The sequence below is a fragment of the Chrysemys picta genome, chromosome 8 (assembly GCF_011386835.1).
Source record: "Chrysemys picta bellii isolate R12L10 chromosome 8, ASM1138683v2, whole genome shotgun sequence".
Classification (NCBI taxonomy): Eukaryota; Metazoa; Chordata; order Testudines; family Emydidae; genus Chrysemys; species Chrysemys picta.
This window is the reverse complement of record NC_088798.1, coordinates 96,701,889-96,725,263: the sequence shown is the minus strand read 5'-3', so window position 1 is coordinate 96,725,263 and position 23,375 is coordinate 96,701,889. Positions and strand designations below refer to the sequence as shown.

Here is a 23,375-nt window from a genome sequence, read left to right as displayed (position 1 = left end):
GGTCACCAAATGAAATTAATAGACAGCAGGTTTAAAACAAACAAAAGGAAGTATTTTTTCACACAACACACAGTCAACCTGTGGAACTCTTGCCAGAGGATGTTGCAAAGGCCAAGACTATAACTGGGCTCAAAAAAGAACTAGATAAGTTCATGGAAGATAGGTCCATCAATGGCTATTAACCAGGATGGGCAGGGATGGTGTCCCTAGCCTCTGTTTGCCAGAAGCTGGCAATGGGTGACAGGGGATGGATCAGTTGATGATTACCTGTTCTGTTCATTCCCTCTTGGGCACCTGGCATTGGCCACTATCAGAAGACAGAATACTGGGCTAGATGGACCTTTGGTCTGACCCAGTATGGCCATTCTTATGAGGGCATTTCTCTGCAACTTAGTTCAAACTCAAGTACTGAACATTCCCACTCAGTTTCTTAGTTCCCACTGGGTCTAGAAGCTGGATGGGCCCCTTCATAATTAACTTGCAAAAGAGACAAGAGAGTCCATTTCTGTCTGTTTGAATATTACAAGAGTCATGTGGGTACTGTGAAGAAAAAGTCTAGACTGCTCAGTTCTCCATAACAAGAGTGATGCTGCTCACTGAAACTATTTCAGGTAGTCCTATATAGAGCAGACCCTGAAAGAAACTACATAACTTGACTTTACTATTCTGTAACTGCAAGGAGATCAGGACAAATAAAGAATGGACATCTGAACACACTGAACCTCCATCGGAGGTTTGCAAAAGTATTTAACCTCTGAGAAAAATGGAATAGCCTGGTAGTTAAGAAAAAAAGTGAACCACAAACTTGATCCTATAAAATGCAGAGCGCTCTGGTCCCCCAATCCACCACAGCGCTTATGCATGTGCTTAGCTATTAATATCAGTGGGATGACCCAGAGGTTATCAGAATTATTCACAGGCTTAAAACTAAAGCACAAGGATAAAAACAGCAGCCTAGCATGAGGGTACAGGTGAATGCCCAGACACTTCCTGGATGAGGCCTTGTACCATTACCAGGGAGGAGGTGAAGGAGCATTGTCACATCATCAGTGCTTCGCTGCATGGAACTGCCTAGTCAAATTCAGACTATTGAAAAAATAAACAAATACCAAAGTAAAGACAGGCCAAATCTAGACCCTGAAACCTGGATCCCTTCACACTGCAGTTAGAAGGGAAGGTGGACTGCATTTGAAACCCATCTCTACCATCATGGTCAATGAAGTTAGATCCCAGACTGGAAAGGGATCTGTTTTATAGTGCAGGTACAGCTGAAATCTCTGTTCCAATACATCATTTTGGGCCAGCATCTCAATGGAAAAAATTACAAGATGTTTTCAGAATTACTGAACCCAGACAGAATCTGGATTGGGTCTTCTGAGGTCTGCTTTATATAGAGTTGACTTGAATGTCAAATACATGCTGAGGAAGGGGAGGGGGTATGCACAGAAAGGTTTTATGAATGAGGTTTTACAGAATCACATTATTTCTCCAATCTACTTTTGAGTGGCATTGAACGTATCATCTTTTGTCTCTCTCATATGCTCTTTTCATTGAACTCAGCCAACTGTGAACAGCAACACGGAGAAAAGGAGAGTTTATAAGCTGTTGCAAAAGGAGAGTATATAGGCTGGAAAATGAAGTATTATTAGATTGGTGGTTTTCTCCTTGGGTTTATAAATTATGCTACACCCAGCAGTACAATAATGAGAGTACAAGGTTGAAAATAATAATACACAGTGCTTGAAAAAAAAAAAATGATATTCAGATATTTATAGCCAAGATTTTCAAAAGTGACAGGTGCTTTTGGGTGCCCAACTTGAACCATCTAAATGGGGATGGGATTTTCAGAAAAAGCCAAGCACCCAATTTCTGAAAATCAACCTTTTTTTAAGGTGTCTCAAGTAGGACGTCCAGAATCATTAGTCATTTTTTAAAACTGTAGCCATGAACATTCAATGTATGGAGATTATGGGTAAAATTTTCAGAAATGCCTTAGTGATTTAGGAGCCTACGTCCCACTGTTTCAATGAGACTTAGGCTCCTAAGAGTATAAGTCACTTTTGAAAATGGGACTTCAGCTCCTAAGTACCACACTTAGGTATATAGGTGCTTAAAGATGCAGATGGGCACCTAGTGGGATTTTCAATGGGAACGAGGCACCTAATCTTAGGCTTCTTTGAAAATCCCACGAGGCCCCTATGTGAATCTCCAGGTGCCTAAATACCTTTGGAAATCTGGCCTTAAGTGCCTATGTCACTTTGGTCAAACTTAGTACAAAAGTTCAAAACAGAGAAATTTAAAATTAAGGAAGGAGCAGCCACCTTGTCTCACCTTTACTGCGTGTAGGTAATGAAATACACCCAAACTGTACACATTAGAGCAAAGCACTATCTTTATCACTGCGTTCAGCGGCACATACAAAACAAATCAAATTTTGCCTTCACAATGTATGCAGTCAACAGAAATAGCTGATAAAAGCTACACTGTGCAGTTGGATAGGTTGTATTCTACAGAGATAGACTAAAAATATACGATAAAATCCAGCCGTTTTGTTGCCAACACTAATGAACTAGTTCAGAGTGCTGTGTAAGTCAACCTAGGCCAACGCAGCGGCTTGTCTGGCATGGCTAGAGTGACTCCTGTCTGCCTCTTGGTGACACAATCATGCTGTAGCAGAACAAACCGTTTCTGGTGTAGCGCTGATCTGATCCACTGCAGGATACCCACAGTGTCAGCAAGCACATTTTGTTTCGTTCATGTAAAACCGTTCAAAAAAAAAAAGCGTGAACAAAAACCTAGTGTTCCCCCTATTCCTCGGGGAGGGGCAGATTTGGCTTTACTCTCGCTACAGCGCAAAAAGGAACACTAGCATTTTTTGTCTAGCTTTTTTCCTCTATTAAATCAGTTCACGTGAGCATTTGGAGGATGGGGGGACCCTACAAAAGCTGGTGCCACGGATATCCTGTTGTGAACCATTAACAGCATGACAAGAAGCCATTTATTCTGCTGTATCAATTAGAAAGAATGGCTCACAAGTTGGATGGCTTGAGCTGTCCATACCACCAGGCTGGGTTCAGGCTGGCTTTTCTAAAGGCGCTGTTGGCAATATAATTGCTTGCTCTGCCCCGTCCCCTGCTCCCCTCCTTGGTATTGTGTATGTCACTTAAAATTATCCGAGTAAAGATCCCAGCAGCTTTGCTCTGCAGCCTGTGGTGCAAAAACAGGATGGTGGGGCAGCCAGAAGGAACATGAAAGAGGGAGAGGCTGAGACAGCAGGACTCCAAGAAAGGGGGTAATTTGGAAAAGGACAAAAGAACAGGGGGGGAAGTGACCTGGCTTCACTTGTTTCTTTAAAAGAGAGAGAGAGAGAGAGAGAGAGAGAGAGAGAGAGAGAGAGAGAGAGAGAGAGAACATGAATTTCTTTTCCAAAGCAGAGGAAAATTGATGTCACTAGCAGAGAGAACAACAGATAGAATTCAAGGGAAATACAGAAGAAAGAGGCGCGTGGAGCATTCAGGTGAATTAATTCTTTCATGTGTGTCTCTCCTACCTCCCCTTTATTGTTGCACTACATTTCAGTGTAGTTCCCTTGAAGGCTGAGAGAGTGAGTGAGTGAGTGTGTGTGTGTTTGTTTTTAGGGTTGAAAGAGAAGTTGCAGAATGTTACCACTTCACATCCAACTAGGCTGACCAGATAGCAAATGTGAAAAATCAGGACACTTTGGGGGCAGCGGGGGGAGAGATATAGTGGTGTATATAAGACAAAGCCCCTAAAAATCAGGATATCTGGCCACCCTACATCCAACGTTCACAGCAACTTTAGTTTTTAACTACGTGCCATTTTTAATGTTACTTCTTTCAAACAAACAGATTCCAAATCCAATCTACTGCCGTTTTCCTGCAGACATGCTGAATGTGGAGACAGCACATGCATCTGCTGATAAAGAACAAAGGGGCACAAGTGAGGACACATGGGGTACCTCCACATTGTAGCTGGGAGCGAACCTCCCAGCTCAGGCAGACAGATTCCTGCTAGCAGGGCTTGAGGCAGCTTCCTAAAAACAGTTGTGCGGATGCTGGAGCTCCAGACGGAGTTTGGGCTCTCCTGCCTACGGGGTCGGGTGACATAGCTCAAGTCTGATCTACCCTGGCTGGGGGAATCGCTCCCAACTGCAGTGTCGACATGCCCATAGGGAGCAGTCGCTGGCCAGTGCACTGTTAGTAAATGCAGGAAAGGAACAAAAATGAGATAATTTTAAAATACCTTTGCCTCTTTTCTCCCCCGTACCCTTTTCCTCTCTTATTTGTTGATATTTTAAATATCCTAGTAGCACCATATATTTATGTAGCACCTGTTATTCCAAAGGAGCCCTTACAAACTATGGCCCTGATCAGGGAAACAGGTGGACTTTTATCCCCACAGGGATCCATTTACAGGAGCAGGCCCTGTGTATGTATATACATACAGATTGCACATTGCTCACTTCTAGGGTGAAACAAAAATAATACACAACTCAACGCAGACAACAGTGTATGCCCCTGATTCAGTGATGTGCCTAAGTATGTGCTTAGTGTTTTGCTGATTAGGGATGGACTTAAGCATGTGCCCACATACATCAAGGTCTAAGAAAGCAAACATACCCAATTAAAGCAAATATACCCAATTAAAACTCAGGGAGGAGGGGATCTGCGGAAATAGGGTCTTGTTTCTTGCACTAGCTCAGTGGTTCTCAAACGGTGGGTCTGGGGTGGCCGGGGCTGGCTTTGACTTGCTTCAAACTCCAGCTGGAGCTCAAGTCACAGGCCCCCTGCCTGGGGCTGAAGCCCTTGGGCTTCAGCTTTAACCCCTCCTCCCCCACCCGGGGCAGTGGGCCTTGGGCGGGCTCAACCGTCAGTCCCCCCTTTTGGGGTCATATAGTAATTTTAGTTGTCAGGTGGGGGTCACGGTGCAATGACGTTTGACTTGCTTGGCTGGTCTCTTTTTCTTCCTGTTTCATTCTGTTATGATCTCTCTCTCTCACCCCTTCCCCCTGATGGGTTCTCCATACTGGGCCCCAGCTTTCATGGCACTGAGGGGCTTAGACTCTTATAGACTTCAGTTGGAGTTGAGGCTGCTTAGCACTTTGCTAGATTGAGCCCTTCAGGTTTACCTTTATTTCTAATTTTCTTCTGTGCTGCAGTTACATTCCCTGTTTTCTGTGCTAGTCACCTGTCCATTCAATAACGAATACACTTCTCGAGTTTTACTTTGGTTATATGGCTCCCTCTCCCATTTGGTTGCCGACTAGTGTCCTCTCATGAGCACAATTTATCTGACTTGTTCTGCAGGCTACTAAAGGAAAACAAAAATGAAGGGCAGCCGTAAAATGAAACGTGCTAAAGGAAGGTGGAAAAACATCTCCTTATGCTAATGGCGAATGGCATTTTACATTAATTCTCAGAAACAGAAATCCCAGCTTCTGTCCCCGAAGTTTGAAAGAATCAGTCTTATTCATCTGAGAAAACACACACACACAGGCACGCGCACACACACACGCGCACACACACACGCACACTTCACTTCATATGGCACTTCATTAATCAGGATATAGTTCAATACACCGATCTTTACATTTTACATAAACACATTTAGATTAACCAGTCCATCTAATTTATCTTCATTTTATAATGCTGTAGTGCTTTTGTTCACTTAATTTTGTTCAGGTGGGAGGAGAAAACCTTAACATATAAAGCAAGTTAACTTTATAACCAATGTTATTTTGGCTCATCTAGAAAAGAAGTTTTTTTAAAAACTGTAACACTTAATTATGTTATCCATCACCCCGGAAGAATCTGCTTCAGCCTACTCTGATCTTTGCCTCTTAATACTAGGTTTTCTACGTATGTGTGTTTCAAAAATGTGGATCTTGCCTATTAAAGATCAGTGCTTTGTGTGTGATCTGGATTCAAAAATGTGGGTAGTTAAGAAACCGAGTTTATTCTAGTCTTTTCAGCTTCTTCGTAACCATCCAAATTGTCGGTAGGAGGACTTCCTTTTCTACTAAGAAAGTAGAGTAATTTCCAGTAACTCGAGTCAACTGAAATATGTTTAAATAATGAAAAACGTTTTTCTGACTATTTTAGTCATCTATCAGATCAGTCTACCTTTAAATAGAAACAGTCCGCGCTGTAAGCCAAATCACTGGCCTAAATTGGAGACATTTCATTTAACTCTGCCTAATAGATACATAGGTTTAGAACAAAACAACAGCATGTACCTAATAGCAGGAGAACTCTGGCACATATATTTTTATGTTCACACAATGTCATTTCACCAATATAACGTTCTGAAAAAGAGGACAAAGCACCCTCACTCTGTATTTGCACACCAGCTCCCCCCCCCAAGCAAATGCATTTTCCTATCTGCCGCTGAACTTCATTAACATCTAACCTGGTATCAAGCATCGCGCTATTCACCTTGGAAAGAAGCAAACAACCCCCTCAGCAGCACATCCAAATGCATGCACATCATTCTGAGATTACGTCTTCTGAGAAGTGATATAAAATAATTGACAAAAAAAATTAAGTGATGCCAGACGTTCATTCACTTGCTAGCCATGGAAACTTGCTTTCTTCCGGGCCTGACTTTCACCCTCATAGTAAATGTTGTGCTTAAAAGTAGGCCTGAACCCCCAACCCTCAAACTTTCAATGCATGGACCCCCATCTCTATTTTAGACTTCAGGAATAGCTAGCCATGGACTGTGTCAGAAGGGACAAACAGAGGTATACGATAGATGGTGCACACATTTGCGCTAGCTAGAAAGCACAGTGATAAAGCAACAGACTAAGATTCTGATGTTCCTTGCTATAGGAAAGAATTCCCACTAAACCCAGAAAAAAAAGAGTTGCAATGCCGAGGTTAAAACAAACAAAAGTAACAGCAGCAGCTACCACTAAAGCTTTGTGCTGGATCACTCCCTGGATCAGGTGTTTCATCAAACAATCCACTTCATTTCTTAAGGGAAAAGTGACATAGGAGATTTAGCGAAAACAGGCCAATTTAGCCCTGGCTTAAGTGGGCGGAATGTCAGGATCTTAAACTGGGGCTGTATTTATCTGGATTTGTTTTACCCTCCTCAGTTTCTTTATAAATTAGCTCAGACAGGCAGCAGAACCCTGAGATTTGGTTCCTGTTCCTCACCCACTGTGTATTACACACGCGTGCGCACACGTACACACTGAAAGGTAATGGTGCTTGCAACACCATTAAAGGTTTATATTTTATTGACACTTTGGCAGGAGGAGTAGAAAGACATTCAGAGACATGCTGAATTAAATATACATGGTTTTGAACAAATCTTGTATGCTTCCTTTCAAGGGTGATTGAGAGACTGGTGACTTGCTTACAGACAGCCCCCCAACCTGAAGCAAATACCAGAAACTACACACTACATAACAAAAACACTAACCCAGGAACCTGTCCTTGCAACAAACCCCGTTGCCAACTCTGTCCACATATCTATTCAAGGGACACCATCATAGGACCTAATCACATTAGCCACAGCATCAGGGGCTCATTCACCTGCACATCTACCAATGTGATATATGCCATCATGTGCCAGCAATGCCCCTCTGCCATGTACATTGGCCAAACCGGACAGTCTTTACGCAAAAGAATAAATGGACACAAATCAGACATCAAGAATTGTAACATTCAAAAACCAGTAGGAGAACACTTCAATCTCCCTAGACACTCAATAACAGATTTAAAAGTGGCTATTCTTCAACAACAAAAACTTCAAAAACAGACTTCAACAAGAAACTGCAGAACTGGAATTAATTTGCAAACTGGACACCATCAAATTAGGCCTGAATAAAGCCTGGGAGTAGATGGGTCACTACAAAAAGTAATTTTCCCTCTGCTGATACTCATACCTTCTTGTCAACTGTTGGAAAGGGGCCATCTCGATTGCATTGGCCTCGTTAGCACTACAAAGGTAATTTTCCCTCCCTTGGTATTCACCCCTTCTTGTCAACTATTGAGAATAGGCCACTTCCACCTTAACCGAATTGGCTCGTTAGCACTGACCCCCCACTTGGTAAGACAACTCCCATCTTTTAATGTGCTGGAATATATATTCTGCTTGCTGTATTTTTCACTCCATGCATCTGCTGAAGTGGGTTTTAGCCCACGAAAGCTTATGCTCAAATAAATTTGTTAGTCTCTAAGGTGCCACAAGGACTCCTCATTGTTTTTGAAGAATACTAGGGTCAACTGGACAGAACAGGATTATTTCTCTTACATGTTCTAGTCTGGTTTCAGGCCACAATTAGTGCTGGAGACATAATGGAAACATCATGGAGAAGTATATTGGAGGCCATATGGAGATGGCACTAATGTATGATGTTCATGCTCCAAGATGGTTAATTCTGATGAGGATTCCTTCTGGAGGTAATGGATAGGAGACAGCATTCTATATTGATGTATCTAACACTATCAGCTGGTAATGCCATTGATCACAAGGTGTTGCTGATTCATGTGCAGGAACTATCTGGGGTGTATGGGTTCTCTCTATAGCAGTTCTGTTCATTACTAAGTGGCATGGGGACATCAATCCAGAGAGCCCTCTAATCTGAGGCAAATATGTGGTCTGGTTTATCAACACGGTTTCAACCTATATACAAAAGCCACTTGGAGTGACAGCCTAAATTATGATTTTAGGGTTTAGGTTTTATTTGGGCACCCAGAGGTCACCAAGCACAGGCATCTAAAAATTAAAGGCTATTACATGTTCACAATACAGTGAAGAGAAAGAAAAGTCATTTTGGTGGCACTTGTGCATCTACTAACTCATGTGTTTATAGAGAACTAGAGCCAGGGAAGGAGGCACTGACTTCCTGAAATGTGAACTATTCTGAGCTTGTATGTGTGTACATTATAAGATAATACACATACTACAGGCTTATGCGGTACTTTGAATACTACTTCCTGTTGTAATTCACACGTTCCAACAATGAATGTATTTTGCTTTTGATTACAATGGGAATTATTATTAAACCTCTGAAAAGTACATCATTGTATTCTGAATATATTATCTACACAAGCTACTGGTTTCGCAATGTGGGGGGGAGAGGGGGAGGAGGTTGCCAGGTAATCATTCTACTCCATAGGTGCAAATTATCCCACATAAAAGTCTCAGTTGAACATGAAGTAAAAGCAAAATGCATCATTTAAAAAAAATTCTCTTTGAAGCTGATACAGTAAAGGCTACATAATGACTACAGAACAGAACCCACGTCTACATTTATTTTTAGAAATAAATGATTAATCCTTCTGAGGGACTGCCCCTTCTGAATGGAATCTTTATGGTTGAATCCCTTAAGCAGTTAGTCTCACATTTGTATTGTGCAAATGAGTTTTTCAAAGGAATATTTCTTAAATACAAGTGATGTTACTACTCAGCGTAAAGTGGTGTAACTGATGCATTAGCAAGGGATTTACAAATGACTGGGATTATTTTCTGTTTTTAATTGACGGAATTTAGCTGATGTAATTTCTTTTTCTTCCAGCAACAGTTCCAGAAAATGGTCATTCCCACCGTACCCCAACCATTCTGAGCTTTACTAAAGGCCAAATTCTGCTCTCAGTTACACGAGTGTAAGTCCACCGTAACTGGATGGTGGATTTACCCTGGTGTAACCGAGCACTGGAAGTGACACAAACGTGATTTTCTGGGAGTTACACAAACACGTGATTTTGTAGACACTCTGTTACAGATGTAGCAACAGGAGAGAATGCACCCTGCAAGCACGAAACTGCCATGTATGTTATTTTCCGCTTGTAAAATATGCTATAAAGTAGTCATTTTTAGAACTAAGACAGAATTACAGCAAAATAAAATCAAGTTTCAGCCTCTAACTCATTTGGGCCAGTTTATCCAACAATTCACTGTGACAGAAAGAAAAAAACTGAAGGCAGTATGCGCTCTGAGTGTGTGCTCAGCAGAATAGAATCATAGAATATCAGGGTTGGAAGGGACCTCAGGAGGTCAGCTAGTCCAACCCCCTGCTCAAAGCAGGACCAATCCCCAGACAGATTTTTACCCCAGTTCCCTAAATGGCCCCCTCAAGGATTGAACTCACAACCCTGGGTTTAGCAAGCCAATGCTCAAACCACTGAGCTATCCAAACACCAAGAGCCAAATCCCCTAAAGAAAAGCATTGAGGGGATGGAAAACCCCGTAAGTGTCAACGCAAGTAGTTCCTGACTCATCACTCCAACGGTGGTTGGGGTTGGGAAGGGATCTTCCTCCCCCTGGCACACATCACAGAACAAATCGGAGAGAGAATTTCAGGGGCTATTGTATACTTCATGCTCCCAGCCCCTCGAGCCCCTCCACCTAAGACCTGACATGGAGGAGGAACAGAAGGATGCTGTGCAGAGCACCTCAAACTCCTCTAAGAGCCCTTCCTACCTCAGGTTTCAGAGTATGCATCCAAAGAAGTGGGCTGTAGTCCACGAAAGCTTATGCTCTAATAAATTTGTTAGTCTCTAAGGTGCCACAAGTACTCCTGTTCTTCTTCCTACCTCAGTCATCAAACCCACACTCCCTTGACTATGGGGAGAGGTGTTTGCATTCCATTACATGGAGGTAATTTTCACATGAGGTAACACTGACAGCATATCTGCAGGCTCTGAGGATCTCTCTCTCTATCACCATGGAAACAGTACCCACCCCATGCCTCCTCTCCCAAGCTCACCGAACCCCAGCCTTCCCCACGTCACAACATCTGGCTTACTTGCCACCATGACAACCCAATGGAGGAAAGGGCAGCCAGAAATCCATGTACCACTTTCTTCACAGAATGTGCTACACAAAACAAAAAGGCTGCCAAGCGTAATCAGAGTGATGCATGAAAAGATGGCAATCAACCATAGGAAGAATCTCTGATCAGCTGACAAGAGGATTAGAAAACCTAGGCCATCTAAGCAGATACTGTGGAAGCCATTTTAGTACATTGGTTAGATCAGACCGCATAGGTCTAACCTAGGGTCACCAATTCTGGTTGGACGTCACCAATTCCTGGAGGTTTCATCACATGACATAATCTTTAATTAGAGATTAATGTTTAATTCCTGGAGACTCCAGGACAATTCTGGAGGGTTGGCAATCCTAAACCCCTTAACATAATTCATTTGCTATAGCTTCGTTTCAAGTAACATTATCCTAACGAAGAGACAAGACACTGGGAGTGGAACACAGCGAGACACTGCCCCAGAGGCAGCCTGGAGCAGGTCAGAGATTAGATCACAACCCTTCTTCATAAAACTCATGCTCTCCCAGCATGAGGAAGTGATAATGCAGAGAATACAGGAGGCTGATACATGCACGTATCACAACAAACTCGTGATCTTTACAACAGCCTACAGCACCTGATCTCACAGAACACAAAAGAAGTGCTTGGCCACTGAAAGAGCCCGACCAAGATGGAGGTAACATTACTAAGGGGAACAAAGGGTGACTTCAGCGTTTTGAAGTTGGTTGATTTCACATCTTTTAATTCCTTTTTTTTTTAAAGTTTAAAGGCATTTTCTAATCAGCAGCAGGGGAGCAGAAGGATCTTTTCACCTACTCAGTTTCTCCCTTGAAAAGGGCCAGATTGTGACCATCCTGCACACCCACAAAGGAGAGTGTAAGGTGCTACTTGTATATCACTGGAGGGTGGAGGACAGCTGCCCCAGAACCACTACAACCTCTCCCATACATGCAGGGGAAGTGGGAGTAGAGCATACACAGGGTATCAGACCGGTGCAGGGAACATTCTCCCTGGAGCATGGGGCAGTTTTCAAAGGCACAAAGGGCAGCTAGGCACCTAAGTCCTCCTGACTTGCAATGGAAGTTAAGTGCCTAACTACCCTCTATGCCTTTGAAAATCTTCTTCCCCTGTGACTTGCTGTATCACAATCTGCTTTCTGGAGCAGCACAATCATGCATTGCCCCATACATGGTGCTTGCAGCACAGGCCAAATTTAGCCCTAACAGACCTTACAGGGACACTGTGAAACTGACTATAAACAATGTGCCATCAATACATAAAATAAACAAACTGAAAAAAAGTAGATGAGACTCTTTCCCCTCTCCCCTCATCTCTTTCTGTTTTCATAATCTTACTTATTAGCTTGACACTATAGTAGGTACATTTTCAGACAGAAATGTGATTTTTCAAATTGACATTGTGCCTTTAGCCAAGATCCTTATTTTTGCCCACCTGGAGAGAAATGCAGGACTCCTAGACCCGCAGGGAATTCCAGACTGACTGTCACAGGCCAGGTGTAAAATAGGACTTGGATGGTGGCAATCTTAATAAAAAGTGTAAACACTTTTGAAACCCTGCAGGGATGCTAATCTGAACGTATTATGCTGTTTGTTTCTGCGCTCAAGGATGAATCCTGACTTAAACAACCAAAGGATACATAACGGATCAGATGATAGAAAATGCCTCAGCAAAATAAAGAAAGACTATCTGAAATAAGTGTTCAAGAAACAGAAATGTAGTTAGGGCACATTAAAAATATCTTTCATAAAGCTAGCCAAAGTGATCATAGCTGGAGGGCAACTTCAGCACGATTTCTAGTGAGAGCTGAATACATAATAAATCTTGCAAAACTCAAGCTAATTAGTAAGCCAAGAGGTCAGAGACTTTCCCACTCGTATTATAACAAAGAAGGATGGGGAAAAGCCAGAGAGAAAAAGAGAAGAAAAAGCAAGGTTTAATAAAAAATCCTAGATACATTTCTTTTTTTTTTTTATTAAGTTTATTTTTTTTTTAAAAAGCTTCATCAGAATCTGGTGGGACAAGAAGTTATAAATTGCTTTTTGGCAGAGCTAAAGCCTTCTAAACTCAGGAAGGCTAATCTGTATATAAACTAAAGTTTCTCTCGCATTGTTGGAGGTATTGCCAAATTAAAATCAGATAAGGCTCCTGATCAAGATGAGTTTTAGAATTGGCTTTAATAAGACTTTATTGAAGGGACTTGAAAAATTTTGTAAGCGGACAAGTTTTCTGATACAATATCCTTGGCTGCACAAGCTTTAATTCCAAAAGAGGACACATCAATTTGACTGGCTGATAGCTCAGCTGAGGAGTTATTTTAAATTCTTACTAAAGACTTTTGTTAACCATATTATCCACTAGAACTGGAGTGGCTTTCTAAAGTAATGGAATAATAGGTTTGATTCTCTGGGCCCAGGCTGGGCAGACACAAAGCCACCTATTGTTGATGGATGCAGAAAAGGCCTTTGACTGGGTGGAGTGGGGCTTTTTGTTTGCAGCAGATGGTAACCATAAAGGGATTTTTGGCAATAACTATATCAATTGAGTTAAATCACTCTGGATGCTCAAGCCCAAAGCCTGATAACACAAAACCTCCAAACTGTCTGACTCCCACAGGCTCTAAGCTTTCTTAGGCACCTCATAAATCTTTCCCTTAAGGAAGGGCATGCAGAAGAATATTTCCTATCACCATCTCTATTCTAAGAAAAGGAGGGGGAAACAACATAAAGTGGCTTTCCACAACAACACCCCGTCGTTTGTGTTGTTATTGATTACAAATACTGTGAAAATCTATTGAAAGGTTTTGGGGGAACTATTTGGCTATAAGAGGAGATTAAAAAAGGTCTTTCACACTCTTCATTAACCTTACTCCATCATTCCCTTTAAAAAAAAAAAAAAGGTCACCTGCGTCCAGTCCTGAGAGGTACCCCTCATGACTAGAAATTTGTTTCAGACTTATTCATTTCCATTAACTTCCAAGTTATGATGGGAGAGGGATGGCTATGCAGATGAATTGCTTCCTCTGGCTTCTAGAGCATCTTTGTATCATGCTACCCATTCTCATTCCTAGGTTTATTCCAATTCCCTTCATAAATTTCAACTGCAATATTATGTATAAAGTAAATAAATAAAATAAAATAAATCTCAGGATACATTTTAAAGCTACTGCAACAGAAGATGGAGGGTTGATAGCGGATACTTGCCTCATCTGCTTTCAGGAAATATTACTCTACAGCCAACCTTAGATCTTTCATATATATTGGAAACTTGACAAATCATTATCAATCAAGCAGTTTGTGCTCCAGAAAGACCCCAAGAAAAAGTATGTTTCCAGAATCGCTGCAAGTGGTCTGGTCCATAAACAAGCAGGGGACACAAAAGTAATTTATTCCCCGTCTCTCCCTATTTGGCAAATTGTGTTCTCCCTCAGATATAGAAACACCTAAAAAGAGCCTCAGGTGGGGAAATGTCTGCAGAGATACTCCCTGCTGTTAGTAGGAGGAGGAATTTGTATGGTATATTTTTAAGTTGGAACAATTCCCACATATTTGTACCCCTATAACAGATGCTTTGACAAGAGCAAAATAAAGCTGACAGGCATTCATGGAACACCACCAAGGACTGGAAAATTATTCTTTAGAGCTCCTGAGATCAAAACAAGATACTGAGAGGTTCTATTGAGCTCAGGCCTGAAGGAACTAAGGGATAGCTAGATGCACAAGAGAACTCGAGTGCACAGAACTGTTCTGTGTAGCATAAGGAAGCTCAATAGCTCTGTCATACACAGAACACAAGAGTGCATCAAACCACAGTTAAACATTATAGGCCTATATTTCTTTACGCTAGTGGGGTGAGTCTATAATGAGGTTGAGGACCCATACCTTAAAAGGCTCAAAGTGAGCAACATACTTGAACTATATAGAAAGATGTAGCCTGCTGTTAACCATGAATATCCCATTAACTCCTGAGTTTTTGTCTTGTAATAAAAGGAATATTTCATGCAGAAAAAGTAAAAATAAACTGAATGATGAGGCAGCTGGTAACATACAATTAAATGCAGCATTGTAGTGCACTATTAGAAATCCAAAAAAAAAATTCCATATTTACCCACCTTCTGACCCTGCCTCCAGCATTCAGTAATATAAACAGCACAACTAGGATGTATTGTGAAGGTGACAGTTTAGCAAGATGAATAACAGATTCTGCTTAATTTAATAAGATTTTTTTTTATCTTTTTTTTGTTTTGCTTTATTTTTCATACATAGGTTGGTTAGAGAATTCATATTGCATAGGGTTAATCTAATGGCTATTTTAAATAAATAAATAAACAAACAAACACCCTCGATTTTAAATCTGGATGGACTTGTTTTTAATAACAGGAACACAGAAATATAGGAATTGCCAAATTACCAGACTGGATCAGACCAGTGGTCAACCTAGTCCAGTATTCTGTCATCAACGGTGACCAGTATCAGATGCTTCAGAATAAGGTTCAAGAAACCCTGCAGTAGTTAGTTATGGTGTAAGGTACCGTAGGGAAAGTTTACTCCTATTCCCCAATAGCAGAGGTTAGCTTATGCCCTACAGCATGTTAAGGGTTAATACCCCTTCCAAAATTCCTAGGGGTATTTCTTTTAACGTATAATTACTATTACAGCTTGGATATTCTTGCTATCCATAAATGTCTAATCCTTTTTGGACTCCTCCTCAGCTTCTGGCCTCAGTGAGATCACAGTGAGTTCCACACGCTAGTTTTGCATTGTGTGAAAATATAATTCCTTTTAGAAGATTTGAATTTGCCTTTTGATTTCATTTAATATCCCCCAGTTTCCACAGTATGAGACAGGGTGAACAGAAGTTCCCAATCTACCTTCTCTGTACCATTCATTGTTTACACATTTATCAGGTCCCCTCTCATTCATCTCAGCTAGCGTTTTCAAAGGAGCCTGCGGAAGTTAGACACTGAAATCCCATTTAAGTTCAATGGGAGTTGGGCACCTAACTCTGAAAACCCTAGCACATCTCTTTGGTAAACATGCCAGTCTTTTCAATATCTTTACATATGAGAGCTTATCCATGCCTCGGATCAATCTCAGCACCCATGCCTGGACTCCCTCTATTTCTGCTTTATCCTTTTTGAGATGAGGCAATCTGATCTGCACTTTGTATTCCAGATGAGGGCAATACCATTGATTTATGCATTGGCATTACTTTACTCTCCATTTAGTCTCCATTCCATATGTAACCTAACATTTTGCTTGCTTTTTAAACCATGTGGCTGCACAGCGAGGTCTTCCCTGAGCTGGCTGCAGTAATGTTCTGCTTTTTTTCCTGTTAATACAGAATGCACTTAGGTATCTCACTAGATGAAATTACTTCCTGAATTATCAAAAAAATCTTTGGTATAAAGCTTGAGTAAAATATGGGTGTTTAATACATATTAGATCAAAATGTGATAGTGTACATACTTCATACAACTTAAGTGCTCTTAACACAACTCAATTAAGTGTAGTTATGAACTAGCAGGCGAAGCAACTACTTCTCTAAGGAGAAATCTTGCTATATCACAGTTAAAGAGGAAGACATCAGAATCTTCTTCATGGCTTCTGCTAAAGATTTTACTCCTCCATTTCGTGCAGAACTGGGTCCTCAGATTGAAACCATATTGTACAAATACTGCAAATAGTACTCACACAAGTAATCAGCGTACCAACATGAGCTGCATTCCACATCACTACTCTGATTTCAATAAGACTACTTGTGTAAATAAAGTTGAACATATGTGGGAATGTTTGAAGGATTGGGCCCTAATCTACTAATTTAGGGAGTGCCACATTATCAATCACAAAACTCTGGAACTTCTAATTTAATTAACACTCATTCCTGAAGCATTTCCCATAGTCTGACTTGATTCTGCCTTGCAAGACTCCACACACCCATGGTAAATAAATTTTGGGGGGAAAATATTGCTTTCATTAAAATATTGTAAGTTCAGTAGAATTTGTGCCTCTTCTGGTAAATTTTCATAATTTTGCAAGCATGACTCAAATGCAAAATGTATTCATAGTTCGGGAAGAATGAGTAACTTGCACCAAGTTACCTTGATATCACTCACATGTCAGTTACTCAGTTCCATACCCTTGCATGACAATTGCTCTTAAATGTTCTATTTAACAGTTGGTTGCAGATTTGTTTTTAAATGCCCCCAGAGCAATAACTGTTGCCTCAAAGAAGCCAATAAGTCCAGACACACAGACCAAGACTTTTTTTCCCCCTTTAAATACGTGACCCAATTTTTCAAAAATGAAACTGATGGGTGCTTTAAATAACTGGGCCTCTTTCTTAGGAACCACAGTAAGGATTTAGGGCTCTGATCCTGTTTCCAGTGAGATCAGTGATGCAAGATAATGCCCTATGTGCCTAATTAAGCATCAATTCTTTAAAATCTCATCCCTAATATTTTAATAAATACTTTGTCCTTCTATAGCACATTCTTTCAAAGTTTCACAGATAAGTTCATCATCACATGCCCTTCTTAGCTAAGAATTATCCCTATTTTACAGATAGGGAAACTGAGGCAGAGAGAAATTAAGCGCCTTGCATAAAGGAAGTCTGTGGCAAAATAATAATAATATTCAGGTCTTATAAAGAGAAGCCAGTGTTTTAACCACAAGACCATCCACCCTCTCCTTTGAATTTCATATCAACACACAACAAACATTTTGGAGGGTGCACTGGAGTTTGAAGTGCTTACCAGCTACTAGTAGGCTGGCCCAGATCATATGAGAAGTTTGGTTTCCTTTCATGAAATATGAGTCTGATTCTGCACTCATGCAGTATTTGGAACACAGGCAAGGCCTTATTTAAAGTAAAATACCTGTTTCCTACCTTTATGGGTTTAAAGGAATTCTGTGCACAGTCCAAGGGTTGAATGTACTTTCACTTTCCTTTATAAGAATACAACTATTATGCTGATTATTGGCTTTAGCATGGTACTTTACATAGGCCTGTTATTCAGAGTTTTATCATTGGAAAATTCAGTTTAGCAAAATATAATATTAACAGAAGGTTAGGAAGACATCTTTTTATTAACATTCCATATAGTATGTGTCTCCATTTAACTATATTTTAGAAATAAAACTTAAAAACCTGAATATGACCACTAATAGATTCAGCATGTAAAAATATCTTAATTGTACTACAGGGAAAAAATGGTAATCTGAAAGACATGTCCAGTTCTGGCACACAATATTCTGTATTAAAAGGAGAAAAAAAGATGTTGGAGGATGATATACTAATTTTTTCTTCCTTACAACAAACAATCCTCAGATTATCCCCAAGTGTGTGGAACGCAGCTGTTGAGTTATACACCAAATCCTCAGTAGAAGTTTATCATTAAGAAGTGTCTTAGCAGCATGAGAAACAGGTAAGATATACAGTAATTGGCTAGAACAGCCCTTGAGCCCTCTCCCAGTCATGAGAACTAGGTGCAAGATATTAAAGTGATCTAGAAAACACACACACACACGCACATTTGTTAAAAAGGAATTTTGGACCATCCAATATGTCGGTAAAAAAAGGAACCACTCAACAGGAAAATGAAATAAAGGTGTTTTAGCAGCTATAAACAAACTTTGTTAAAGGTATATTCCAACATTTACAACATTGGATTCTAGGTTATTTCCAAAAGTTCTCACTGACTTCCTAAGAACATGGAAGATTAATCAGTATGCTGTGAAAATGGCTATGTTGAGAAAATAGTGAGTGTGTTTGTCACTGCAAGCATCTGGGGTGGTAATTGGTAAAGTCTCAACAACCAAAGAAACGTTGATCAACAGATATACCATTCCAGAGGGCAGCCTTAGGGCTACACATTTGGTGTTACATCACGCAATGAAACTCAAAAAGATATTCAAAATATTAAATGAAGAGAGGTTCCAAGTAGCCAATTATGTTATTCATGCCAATAAATGCAAAGAAAGTATCATTTACATTTTAGTTACAAAATCATGATTGTGTTTTAAATTAATAGTTTGCAACTAGACCAGATTTTTGTTACTCCAACTGTGACTGGAAGCTGATTAGTACTACAGAAATCTACTGGGTAGATAATATTCTGTGTATCTATTACTATTATTATTTTATAGACACCTAAAATACCTTTTTCTAGGTCAACCTTTTAACTTATTTTTTAAATTTGTATAGGTCATAATATGGGAAAACTGCAGAAAGAGTAGTTCTGGTCCCTGATTTTTAACTTTTCACTGGAGTCGTCATAAAGAACTGCAAACTCAAGTCCTTATACGAGACAAGAGTCCATGGACCTCTAGGGATCTATTTTCTCCAGACAACAACAAAAACCCATAGACCGTTAGGTTTTCAAAAATACAGAGGGGATTACACATACAGCCAGGTCAAACTGAAACATTTCATTGTAAGAGGTGAAGAGGGAGGAACATTCTTGGGGGGCAAGCGTTTTTTTCTTGAAGTGTTGTGTTTGGCACTCTTTGATGGATTCAGTTTTGTTGTGGTTAGATCATGACAGATTTCAGGAGTAACCCTACACTTCTGTTGGCAGCCACACATTTCGCATTTGCTCTTCCCTTTGACTATTTTTTTAAGGTCGCTCTTGCCAGATAGCAACCGCCGCCCAACTTCAAGAAAGCCAAAAGAATGGCGTGGTTTTTTTAAAAGGGGCTTTAGACGCATCAAAGGCGAAAAAAAAAGGATGGGGGGGATTTGGGGCCAGGGAAAGGGAAGGGAGAGGAGACCCCAACCCACGCCGAAAGGAAGAGTCACAACCTGATCAGAGAAAGCAGCTCATCTTGGGGGGTGCTAACCAAGGGGCTACTTCTGCTCTGCAACTTTTTACAAAGAGGACGGCGATGAAAATGAGATTCACTGCAGAGCGACGGGCTCGGAGGGCTGGCAGCCCCAAGGGGCGCCGCAGGAGGAGAACACACCGAGGGCACCTTTACGAGGAAAGCTCTCTGGAGAAACAATGTTGCACGCGTCCTCCTAGTGCATTGCTAAAAGCACATCAGGGGTTTCCGTCTAGCTTATTGTGTGGCCGGAGGAACCCAGGCCAAGAAACCTCTCCACCCCCGGGGCTCTCCTGGGAAAGGGGGTGGGGAGGACGAGGAAGAAGACATGCAAACTACATGTGTGTCAAACGGGGGAGGGGGGTTGCAAGGGGCCCAGGAGCCAAGTCAGCAGCGTATCGAATGGTGCACACGAGAGTGCTCAGAGCGCGCACAATCAGAAAGGGAATGAGACCCCCCAGACCCCCTCCTCTCTGGCCCCTTCCTTGGTGGGGGGCTACAGACAGGCTAAAAGGTAACAAACTGGGCCAAGTTGGTGAGCAGGGGCGAGACAGAGGAAAGGGCTCCCCCCGCCTTACCTGAAGACGCACTCCTCCCTGGAGTCCCGGGCAGGGGAAATCAGCCCGTACTTCTTGTTGAAGAGTTTCTGAAACAGGGTGGGTGGCATTTTGGGGCGCGCTGCTCCCCCAGCCTCCTTCTCTCTCCCTCCACCCAGCAGAGGCGCTGGGGCTGGAGCAGCAAACTCCTCCGGCAGGCAGCTAGTTCCGCGAACCCGACTCCATTTGGTGTCACAGTCATATGACAAAAATTAGTCACTTGGAGCTGCCAGAAGAGGAGGATCGCAGGGAGGCGGGCCCGGGAGGGGTTTCTCCGGCGCCGTGCACAGCTGAGTGGCTGAGGCCCCAGCACCACGTGCTCCGGCAGCCCGGCTGGGGTTTGGTAGGGCAGGGGGGGAGCTGGATGGATCCCGCTAGTGTTTGGCCCCAGCTCCCACTGGCTAAATGGAGAATAAATCTAACCTCGCCTAGAGCACCGAATATAACGCCGGGGCCGCCCGGATCCCATTGCTACAGCGTTGCAAAAACCTCCATCCTGCACGTAGCCCCTGTTGGATCCAGCCAGGATCCCCCCGATTCACCCACATAAATCCAGAACGAGTGTGTAGACATCCCTCTCCCAGCAAAGACCCCTAGGCCCTGTGCGTCTCGGAGCAACGGTGCTTCAAACGTCTTGGACCGGCAGCCGGATCCCAATTTTTGCTGTCCCCCCAAAAAATAAAATAAAAATAAATCCCCTGCCTCCATAGAGAATAGGCTCCAGGTGCAACAATCGAGCCTCATATACCCCAACGACGCAAAACACGGGGCTCTAGCCTCTGAATTGCCCACCCAATCGTATCAGCACATTAGGAAACATTCCCATTTTCCAGTAGGATCTGGATTATTCTGGTGGACCCAGAGAAACTGCATCTGGACTGCGTGTATTGGTAAAACTGGGGAGGAGGGGCTGCAGCTATCAATACACCAAATCCAGCAGGATGCAGGTGAAACAGAGTCTGTGCAGCTTTCTTCTACCAGGATTTACGGGAGGGGGGGGGGGGGGGCAAAATTTCTTCTTCCACTACTAGAAGTGCCACTTGTTCTCTATTTTGATAGTTAAATTCCTGAGTACTCAGTTAGCCAAGAGTGGCTAACTAGGATTTCTATTTAGGCAGTAGAATTTATGGAGGGCCAGAACCTGGCAGGATCCAGATGCCAAATTGACATATTTCCAGCATTGCTAGACCTTGCTACATGGGGGGGGGGGGGGGGGGGGTGTGTGTGTGTGTGTGTGTGTGTGTGTGTGTGTGTGTGTGTGTGTGTGTGTGTGTGTGTGTAAAAGAGAGAAAAGGTATATATGCTCTTATGTGGTAGAATTACAGTGGTTAGGGCCAGAAATTGGCCAGGTTTAGAACAGTAACTAGACTTATTCTTTATTTAGGCAATGGGAATTGTGGACTTGGGTACAAAAAACAGGAGGCTCCAGGTTGATCCAGCTTTTTATCTTTTCTTCCTTTTGTTCATAGCAAGTTGCTCCTAGAGATTTAAGAGATCCTCCCACAGTGCAGGGAGCTGAATGAAAGCAAAAGTGGTATTGACGCATGTGGGCGGTTTAGACTATGCAATACCAGGGGAAGGAAGGTGAAAGATTTGCATGAAGAGGAAGCTTCACCTTGTAAACAAACATCACAAAATACTACCAACTAGTATTAAAGTGGTAACAACAGATTAATGTATCAGGAAAAAAACAGACTGGGTGGATGAGGTAGTAACTTTTATTGAACCAACTTTTGTTGATGAAATTGAAAAGTTGGTCCCAGAAGAGAGATTATTTCATTCATCTTGTCTCTCTAATATTGTGGGACCAACACAGCTATAACAACACTGTAAACAGGAAGAAAATACAGTTAGAGCAAGTACCCCTGTTTAGCCTAAAAACTAGGTTTTACAAAAATCAAAAGGAGCTAGAGGTTTCTGCACAATCGATTAGTAAATACCTCATGAAAACATCTTTAAATAATGTAGAACAACAATTTTTAACCATTTAAATAAAGGACAACAATTTTTGGGTGCATCTTAGGATTCCTCATCAGTGTCTACAATGTAAAACATTGCAGCATTGTACAAAGGCAAAACTAGAAAATGAAGTTAAAACCTAATTAAAGTGAAACTCACTAACCTCATTTCATTCTCCAAAGCAAGTGAAGTAAAACGACATGTAAGATTATTGAGAGTGTGTTTATCTGAATTAATCTAAGCAATTTCTTTTAGTAACACTTAAAGAATGAGTTTTTAAATTATATTCTATTATTGAGACAGGGGCCTTAATTACCCTTCAATATGCACTTTTATAACCTCTTAAGGTAACTGCAATGAAAAGCAATGAGAGAAACCTTGGTTTCTTTTTTGTTGTTTGTGTATAGTCAGATATCCAAGTCCAGCAGGAGGACCTCTTTGCAGACTGCACCTTGCCCCACATACAACTTTGCCCCTATTAACTTCAAGAGGGCTATATGTGGAAAGAGAGGTTCTCTGCCCCAAAGCCTTTCTAAGAAAAGGAGCCTTAGTTTTCCCTGTTTATATGATTTTTTCACACAGCAAAAAAGGGAGAGAATTATTTAATATGAAAATACCATTCCTTAATTCTGTAATGGTTTCACAGTTGTATCTGGGACAACTTTTAATTCATTTTTTGAGATTGAATAGACTTTCAATTGATGGAGTCCCTTTAAAATGGATATTCCCTCCTCTACCTGGGATCTGATCCAAAGCCCATTGAAGTCAATGGGAGCTGACTCTTTACAGATTTGGGGTCTACAACAGACCCAGCCTTCAGAGACTATGAAATGACAAAAATTCATTTGCACGCGCTCTAAAGTTTATTGCACATATCAGTGACTCACAAAGACTGTATAATCCTATTATACCAAATACATACACACACACACACACACACACATATCTACACATACATATACACAGGAGGCATCAAGTATTTTTCCCCTTAAATTGGAAGCACTTAAAATCAAAAGCACCCATCTGTAAATTACTTTGAAACTTAATAAAATAATTGTCTTGCTTACAAATTCTATTTAAAATCTAATTGCTAAGTCAAATCTCTCTACTAAACATGTATCTATGTTACATATTTCAGTGATTAAAATCATTCTAGTGTAGTTCTTACATAGGCTATGATTC

At 41.4% G+C, this 23,375-nt stretch overlaps 1 protein-coding gene across 7 annotated transcripts in view; it reads right to left on the bottom strand.

Annotated features, from left to right (window-relative positions):
• FNIP1 (folliculin interacting protein 1) overlaps window positions 1-20,452 on the bottom strand; it is a 96,917-nt gene extending 76,465 nt beyond the window's left edge. For 5 of the 7 annotated variants that reach the window (XR_010590080.1, XM_005297887.4, XM_042850018.2 and 2 more), the window contains exon 1: window positions 20,217-20,450. Coding sequence is in view for 4 of the 7 variants with exons in the window: in XM_005297887.4 (XP_005297944.1) it covers window positions 20,217-20,305 (89 nt within the window). In the remaining 3 variants the exon portion in view is untranslated. Of the gene's footprint in view, window positions 1-20,216 lie in introns of all 7 variants that reach the window. The other 2 variants (XR_010590081.1, XR_010590082.1) reach the window with 1 other exon arrangement.
• Window positions 20,453-23,375: the final 2,923 nt, after the last annotated feature.